Source organism: Ananas comosus, linkage group 9 (genome assembly GCF_001540865.1).
Source record: "Ananas comosus cultivar F153 linkage group 9, ASM154086v1, whole genome shotgun sequence".
NCBI lineage: Eukaryota > Viridiplantae > Streptophyta > Magnoliopsida > Poales > Bromeliaceae > Ananas > Ananas comosus.
Genome location: NC_033629.1, coordinates 10,454,342 through 10,464,079, shown reverse-complemented (window position 1 = coordinate 10,464,079; position 9,738 = coordinate 10,454,342). Strand labels below are relative to the sequence as shown.

Sequence of the window (9,738 nt, the reverse complement as noted above, 5' to 3'; positions counted from 1 at the left end):
AATGAAGGGAGGCTTAAATTACTGCTTAGCTAGCCACTGACACACTATTTATAACACCATACTAGACAAAGTTTCCAAGCATACAACCACCAAATTGACTATCTCCTCTTCAATGTAAACACATGGTTTTGTTCCCTCTATACACCACACAACATAGAAATAACCACACCAGCTGATATATACACTGCAGCAAAGATCTCTCTCTCTCTCTCTCTCTCTTATGAGTACTGTATCGACCCGGTCCTCCCCTAGCAAAAATAACTCGTAAGATACAAACCACTAGCCTAAAATACTTAAGCTCGATTATTATTACTAGGATCTTATATTCTCAATCACAATCTGATTCTCATTCGATATGGGACTACTCACAGAGGTGTCACAAGTAGCTAGGTAAGTGAAATTTGCTCTTGATGTATTAGCGTTGAAAGTGACACATAAGAGAGTTTCAAAATTTTATATTGATACAAGTTTACGGATCTTCAATTTGGGCCTAGTTTGAGATTGCGAAAAGTGTTGTCGAAAGCAACTTGTTTTTACACTTCGAAGGCCTATAAAATCAGTGATTTAAAAGTTTTCTCCTCCAATACTATAAAACTATACTGAAAATCGCCACAGGAGAAATAGTAATCATTTACCTAATTATGCCGCATACTATTGGGGAAAGATTGAACGTGCTTTTGAAATTTTCAGGCCTTTCAAAATATAAAAGCAGGCGTTTTTTAGAGACCGGCAATTTCAAACTAAACCTTAACAGCAACTTAACTGGAAAATTAATAACCTCCAATTAATTACTCGTGGGATAGTGGTTCTCTAGCTCCGCAAACAAAACTTTTGCAGTGTAATATACAGTGTTATTAAATTGATTTTACAGTCAATATTGCAGACTCTTTCTACTAATGATGCTAAATAACTAATATACAGTAACAAAGATGCAAATCGTCGCTAAATTATACAAACCAATTTTCAAAAAATTTCTTTTTTTGGGTTTTTCTCTACATTAGATCATATCCAATTTTGCTTTACAATAAGCTCCACATGAGAAAATGTCACAAAACAAACAGCACAGAGCTAACAAATCTAAAACAAAAGAGTAGAACCACTTTGATCATGAAATACTGTAGTGTAAGTGAATTGAGACTAATCGATGCACACGAGCTCTAGCAATGTCGTATTTTCGATACGGCTATAGCGGTAGATTATCGAAGAGTTCGCCGATTGCAGCTTCATTTAATCTCCCCACCAAGAAGGGAGACCCAAACCATCTCCAGAGGTCTCTCCCTGCAAATAAATAATATTTGTTTCCAATCAATGGCCAAATGTTGCAAATTATCAAATTCACAAAGTTTTCAAAATCACTCCTACTGCATGGTCTATTTATTAGAGTTGGTCAAATAAGCACCAACAACGTTCTTTGTTTGTGCGAAATCCCCTTCAGCGGTTTTGATTGCGGGTAAAAGAAGCATTAACGAGCTCCTGCTTTTGAGACTTAGAAGCTTACTTTAGCTTGTGCCCAAAAAGGGAGGAGAAAAATAAATTCGAAACTCTTCATTTATCAGACATCCGTTCAAAGAGTCAGGCTATAGAGACACTATAAAATCAATTAACTCCACCTTCTGCAACCGGAGCTGAAGACTCGATCCACTTAAAACTGCACCAAACTGTTGTTCTACTTCATTTAGTGACAAATCTTATAAATATCAAACTTCGCTATTCAACAAGTAGAATCAAAAGCAAGGTTACCTAGATATCAACAGGAAACTGAATTCAAAGAGGGAAATAGTTCAGTTCAAGCAACGAGCGCAAACTTAACCAGTATCTATAATTACAGTTTGCTAATGGAGTGCCAAGTCATCACAATATTTGTTGATGGGCATCCCAGATAAATCATGCAGATGTGCAAACTAATTAGCTAGCATTAGGACAATATGTTCACCTTATTAGAGTGCCAGTGCTAAAATCCTAAATTTGCTTACTCAAATGCCTAGCTTTGTGTTATTTATTCGAATGATGTTCACAACTCGATTTGGTTGAAACACAATAATAAAATTTAAAGAGCTGATTACAACGACTGAAGTTTAACAGGAAAAGTGAATGTCGATTTGACGACTCTTATGTAACTTAACCAAATGCAATGAGCTGAGGCCACAAGAATTTTATTACTGTAATTGTTAGCGAGAGAACGTCTCACATTAAATTAAATGACTACAAAAATGCAGTGATTTTTCAGTAGAAAAAGGAATCATTCAGATATTTCATATGAGAGTTAAGATATATGTGAGGAATAATAATAACTCACAATAATCTCCATTGGAGCAAATGGCTTTGCATCTTCCTTCTGCTCATTTGGGACAGGTGGATATTTTATACTAAGTACTCGAAAGCGTACCTGGAGTACAAATTTCCATATATTATAACAAGGGGCAGAATTGTGATTAAGGACACCATTAATTAGACTAGAATGAACACCAGATTACCTCTTCACCTATATCTAGAGGAAGTTCTTCACCCTCATAAAGCCATACCCAAATGCCATCATCTCCCCTGTAAGTTTTCGAAAGGGAAACAGAGGTATTGAAGTAAGCAAGAGGAAAATAATAATAATAAAAACAATAAAAATAAAAAGGCTCTGTAATTAAGCGACCGGCTTTTGACGGTTCAGAGAAGGATGGAATGGTAGCATATTTGGGGAAGAGAAAACATGATTCGCGGCACAAATGATACATTAAAACACAAAGGAGATACAATCTGAAGCCCCACTATAAAAATTAGATGCATTTTAAGTTTTTAATTATGCATAACACATCAAGTTATTACGATTTTGGATAGCTTTTGGGATTTTGGGAAAAGAGAAAGATAAGCTTTATGTTAATGATCACTGCAGCATCCATGGTATATGCCAAGTATAGTGCTGTGCTATGATAATAACATGAATTCGAAAAGTCGCACTCGGCACTGATGTAACTTCTGGTGTATTTTTTCTGATCCCTCATTGAAATGGAAGGATCAAGTTCCAAAGGCCTATCCCACAATCTAGATAAGAAAGGTGGGGGAAAGGGGGGGCATCCATGGTATATGCCAAGTATAGTGCTGTGCTATGATAATAACATGAATTCGAAAAGTCGCACTCGGCACTGATGTAACTTCTGGTGTATTTTTTCTGATCCCTCATTGAAATGGAAGGATCAAGTTCCAAAGGCCTATCCCACAATCTAGATAAGAAAGGTGGGGGAAAGGGGGGGCATCCATGGTATATGCCAAGTATAGTGCTGTGCTATGATAATAACATGAATTCGAAAAGTCGCACTCGGCACTGATGTAACTTCTGGTGTATTTTTTCTGATCCCTCATTGAAATGGAAGGATCAAGTTCCAAAGGCCTATCCCACAATCTAGATAAGAAAGGTGGGGGAAAGGGGGGGCATCCATGGTATATGCCAAGTATAGTGCTGTGCTATGATAATAACATGAATTCGAAAAGTCGCACTCGGCACTGATGTAACTTCTGGTGTATTTTTTCTGATCCCTCATTGAAATGGAAGGATCAAGTTCCAAAGGCCTATCCCACAATCTAGATAAGAAAGGTGGGNTCTCTCTCTCTCTCTCTCTCTCTCTCTCTCTCTCTTTCTCTCTCTCTATCCTTAGCTCGGTTAAATTATGCTAACAATACAGATTTAAACACAATCGATATCGTTAGGAGATATAGCAATTTCTACAACAAAGTAAACTTGCTTTCTTCAGAAATTTCCTCAAAAAAAACACCAGGCAATAACCTTCAACCTACTAACAATAAACAGGATTCCCAACATTAGCTGGTTTCCTATAACAAATCAGAGGCCAGGTTTAGATCACTTAATTACCTAAACCACATATCAGGGAGCATCTAATTGTATAATAAGACAATTTGGAAAAAGTATTAGATAGAATACCGATCAAATGAAAAAAAGATTGCTGGCGAACACCACAACAGAAAACTCGTAAAAAAATAAGTAGCTCTTACCTTTTACATGGCCGCGCAATTCGATGCTCAGGAATATATATGTCATTAAAGAACCCAAGAGACACTGCAACAAAATTTGGCACTTCTCATGAACATTATTCAATAAAATATACATAGCCTGACCATCTGGATAAATAAGTAAAACCTACTGAATTAACCAACAGTCTTACAAGAACAATGAAAAGATCTATTTAAATAAAATATTATTATAACATACCGTCCTTACGAACAAAAGAAATTAGTGAGTAAGGTAACATTAACAACATACTTCTAAAATGGAACACTTTAACGTTAAAAGAATGCTGTAGACATAAAAGCTGTGTGCGCATAAATAAACGATTTGTTCTGATACACTAGATACAAGAAAGCCGATGAATAAATGATAGAGTGTTAATCCAGTTTGGACGTACATATTGAATTACCCCTACAACAGCTATAACTCGAAAACAAGTAAATACACTAACTTATCCAAATAGATAGAAATAATTAAAAAATATTCGACATACAGCGCAGACAATCTTCATCAGATGATTCAATCTTTCCCATGAGAATTTCCCCGATGAAGGGTCGAAATACCACCATTCTAAATTTAACCTATCAAAGAAAAGTGGAAGTCCCCTTACATAAAATAATCCCAACAAAATGAATCAATTTGATGAAATGAAACACTTTGACAATACTGCAAACTAAAGGCCAAGCTGGCCATATACTAATGGAAGTCATATTGAGCAGACATTAAAAGTTACAAAGTGAAGTTTCCGTGATGTTTAACATAGGGTTCATTGCATATTTACATCCTAAAATTTAGTCTCCTTTTTAATTTCATTCTAATAGTTTCTGTTATAACATTTTGGTACTGATGATTATTATGCTGAACAGTTGTCCGTCTGAAGATGTACTACTTGAAATCTGCACCATGTAACCAGCACCATTGATTTTTGTTAATTAAAAAAGATAATGTTATGATAAAATAAAATTGGCATCGAACTTCAGTAACTAAACTTGTTTCAATTGAAACTCTACAGATGAAAGAGAAATGAGAATCAAAACTTCACGGACTAAATAGCTACAAATGAATTTTAAGGACAAAATTCAAATTCATATCAAACTTTAGAGGCTAAATTTGCAATTAATCAAATAAATATACAATTTGTACTTTATACATCGCAGAGCCGTCTCCTGGAAAGATGAAGCCACCTTCAACGGAATGAACATCATAAATTGAGATGCAAAGCCCCAAATTTGCAATAACCTAAGAGACAACAATAGGAAGACAGAACAAATGGTAGTTTTGCAGCAATAGGCCAACATGTACAAACCTCGGATGAACTATAGGGCATATTAAAATTGAAATAGGCACCTGAACTGTTAAAATTTTACTTTTATTATGTAACCTTACAGTATATTTGATATAAGTACGTCATTGTTAGAAGGCAGAATGTTATGCTACTTTGGCCTTGTTTGGTAAAATTGTGCCTAAAAGCACCTATTTTATGCTTTGGAAGGTCCAAAAATTCCAAAACACTTCCAATATTCCCCCCTCCAATGCTATAAAATTGCGTTGGCAACTGCCACCGAAGAAGCATGTAAGCACATGCTTCTCAAGTAGCTGCCGCTACCACAATTTTATAACATAAAAAGCAGATTGAAAGTGCTTCGAAATTTTCAGCCTTCCAAAATATAAAAAATGTGCTTTTTGCCACCACATTACCAAACTAGGCCTTAGTGATATATTCTATGACTTTTTTTGACAAGAAAACCACTGAGTTCGAACAGAAGTTAACCAGATAGTTGAAACACACCAAATGGTGAGGTAGTAATATCAATCTTTTAAAAGTTAGAATTTGTTGGATTATAAGGTAATGAAAGATGAGTTAGTAAAGCAAAATTTCAAAGTTTAGTTACCCATTTCAAAATGAGCTATAGCTCAAGTAAAGTTCTTTATGTTCCAACCGCAGCATTATTAAGCCCAAAGTACTTACATACCTTGTCTAAGAATAATCTTTCGAGTTCTTCCTTGATTGCGCTGATTAGAGGACGGTTAAGCAAGCAAGGAGGTATGGGCAAATCATGCTCTATTTCGCTGAGACAAAACATGCCTGCCTGCAAACCAATAAATATATTTCAACAACCACTATCCTGACAGTAAAAATCAACACATTGCAGAGTTTAAATGCATATATACGGATATAAATGTATAACAATCTCATACAGGCACTCAAGGCCTTTTTAGCATTGTTGCTGTTCTTTTGTTTCATTAAAGGCTTAATTACACCCTACTATACTGCGCTTTAGTGTTATTTGCATTAGCTACATAATACAATTTTTTTCCTTCAAAGACACCATTGTATTATTATATTTTATCAATCTCTTACACCGTATTTTAGATTTATTTTCGGTTTTATATCTTGTACTATTTTCTTTATTCATTGATATCACTAAACTATTTTTTTCTCGCCAATCTCTATATTACTGTTAACAAATCTATTGTTCTAGACAAAATCTAACAACTTTATATTAGGAGGCACTAATTGAATAGCAGAAAAAATATAAAATGAATCTTTATGATAGACTCATTAAAGGCTTCTATCAAGTTATTTTCAACTATTTTTTTGTTATTTTTATGTATTTTGTTATTTTTTATGTCAAAACGAGTTGAATATATGCTTCAACCAGTATTTTTTAACATCTTTCATCTAACATTTTAGCTTTATTGCTTATAGTGTAAGAATTAAAAAATAAAGAAGATAGTTGAGTGGTGCCTCTGAAAAAAAATATATATATATATATAGTATAGTGTAGAAAGTCAAAAAAAAAAAAAAAAAAACATAAAGTACAGTGTAGGATAGCATAATTAAAGCCTTTATTAAACACCATTCCACAAGATAGAGTGCGCAGGCCAATGGCGGATGGCTTGGAGTCTATACATCTATAGGATTTGCTCGGCAAGCAAAACAACAAAAACTTCAGATTAACTTTTATCGCTTCTAAAGCAGAAAAAGATGCCCTTCTACATCTGGCCTGGATGCATCACAAGCTATTCCATGGTGATGAAAATAGTGAAGTTCGTCTGTGGGCCGATATAACAACATAAAATATGCATTTTTAAAAAAATAGAACAAGAAAACAGAAACAATGCCTACACAGGTCTAAGATTCACAAGTATAAATACATTTACCATCAAACTTCCTCACGGAACACCACTTTGAAGTAAATTTGATGATTTAGTAGTTGCTTAAAGGGTCATTCATTTCATCGGTTTGTAACATTTCATGCATATCGAATATTTTATATTTGGAATGGCAAGTTTATTACCAACTTACCATACTTCTTGTGTTGGGATCCTTGTTAATAGACTGCTTATAATTCCCATCCTAACCCACGTTATATTTACGAATCTATGATGATTCCACAACTTCATCAACTATTCTTATAATTTCCCAAATAGAGTTGCACGTTTGCGACTTAAATATTGTAAATAGAAAACATGAAGAATTCCTGGAATATTACGAACTGTAAAATGAACGCTGCATAATGTTGATTTTAGAGTTTTCACCGGGATCGCAAGTAAATAGCGCAAATACCTAGAGCAAGAATATTTGCAAAGAACCAGGGTTTGGGAATTTTTCGCGCATAATCAATGCACACAGTTGCGTAGCGGCGGCAGTGGTCGCGGCAGAAAGCAGCTTGTAAGGTGTCGAAGTCAGAGAGAGAGAGAGACAATTATGGTTAGGCATCTCGGAGTATACAGCATCAGTAATAGGCTAAAACGCAGAAAATCCCCTATAAATATTCATTTTTGCATTTTACCTCTCATCTTTTGAAAAACTCTATTTTGCACTTTCGAAATTTAATGTTGTAGCACTTAACCTTGCATCGTTACTATTTCGTCACCGTTCCGTACAAACATTTTATGGCACAACTAGGCAATTACTAGTATGCCCATTTTATTCTTAAAAATGCGGTATAACATACATTTTTTGATGAAAAATGTAAGATTTAGAAAAGTGAAGCACATATTAGTACGAGGCACAAATTAGAACAAGGCGCATAGCTAAACAGGGCCTAATATTTCCATTTCAATTCAAAACAACTAAGATAGAATAAGAACATTAAAGCAATGAAGGCACAAATCCTAAACCATCTACTTCGATCCAAGTAACCGTAAATCAGAATCTAACAGCAATTACAGCATGAAGCACAAATCAAAAGAAGAAGAAACTATATCAAACCCTTATTATATGGAATATGTTTCCGCAGAGATTAAAAGAACAAGAATTTTAATCTTTTGATCTAAATACGAAACTCCAAAAGCCTCACAGATTTGAGAGATTGCTCCGGCTCCGGGAAGATTACGTCGAGGGGGGGTTTTGCTTCTTCGCCTGGTGCGGGAGAAGGATGAGGGCGCAGGGGATGGGAGGAGAGGGATTGGGAGGTTTTAGGGTTAGGGTTTGGGATTGGAGGGTTTCCGAGGGTTTCCGAGGGTGGTGGGAGGTGACGAGAGGGATGCACTGTGCACGCTTGTTTCGTGACTTTCGTCGGCGCGTCCGACGCTAGGGATGTTAACGGATCGGATTCCGTACATATTTGTAAAATTCTGAATCCGATAACCAAATTTAAAATTCGAAACCCGATTCGAACTCGACAGGTTTTGAAAGTTTGTGAGAAACCGAACTCCACTAAAATATTGAAATCCGAACCCGAACTAATTATCATTTTTTATCCTATTTTAAAATATATTATTATATTAAAATTTAAAATTTTAAAATATAAATTTAAAATATTAGATTAAGCATTCATAAATCAAATATATTATAAAATTATAAAATATAAAATCTATTGAATGATGGTCAGATTTGAATTCGGGTCACGTTGGGAATTAGGTTAGGTACGGTTGATATCTATAGTCGAATCCAAATTCATCATGTTTCGTATTTTATACTCGTATTCGAAACAACATTCGTCTAGCATCACATAAATATGTCTCGTTCGATTCGAATTCAGATAAAATTTCGGGAATCCGTACTCAGTCACATCCGTAGTCGAGATGAATTCAGGACAGATTAATTTTTATTTTATTCTTTGACCCTGGTTATTTATCCATTCAGAATTGATCAAGACAGTAACCAATTTTTTATTAATTTTTAGCAAATCGGAACGGATCAAAAAAAAAAAGACTCTCCCACCTCTCACCCCAGGGATCCAATTATATAAGTTGTGTAAGTTTTTACGCAAGTGTAAGTTTATATCTAAAAGATCCAAAATTAAATCCAAACTATTAAATGTGACCAAAAAAATTAAAATACAAACCTATAAAGTTTCAAAAGTTTTGAAAATTATTTTTTTATGTATTAAGTGATGTTAAAATTAATGATGAAAAATTTTCGAGAAAGGATAATAATAAAAACTCAATATATAGATTTTCAAAAATTATGAATTTTTACATGTAAGACCTTTTATGTTGTAAAAAGCTTTCAAAGGTCTAGATCTTTATTTTGAAATGTTTATGATTAGATTTTAACTTGCGTAAGAAGCGTGTAATTTTTTTTTTTTTATTAAATAGGGATATATTCTATTTGAAAAAGTGTGTAATTTAAAAATGTGCAATTTGAATCTTATATAAATAATTGACGCGGAAAAAAAAAGAAATTATTAGAAATTTATATATAAACAATTCTCAATAGGATGACTAGAGAATTAATATATGTTTTGCCAAAACATATCATTCGGAAATTAAAAAGT

The 9,738-nt window shown here is 34.2% G+C and overlaps 1 protein-coding gene across 1 annotated transcript; it reads right to left on the bottom strand.

Moving 5' to 3' along the window:
* LOC109715910 (DNA-directed RNA polymerase III subunit RPC8) lies at positions 951–8,507 on the bottom strand. The gene is made up of 8 exons (XM_020241142.1): positions 8,317–8,507; positions 5,983–6,099; positions 5,153–5,248; positions 4,503–4,590; positions 3,997–4,060; positions 2,475–2,541; positions 2,297–2,386; positions 951–1,278 (listed from the first exon to the last, which is right to left on the bottom strand). The coding sequence occupies exons 2-8, from the start codon at positions 6,091–6,093 to the stop codon at positions 1,228–1,230; spliced, it is 567 nt and encodes a 188-aa protein (XP_020096731.1). The 5' UTR covers positions 6,094–6,099; positions 8,317–8,507; the 3' UTR covers positions 951–1,227.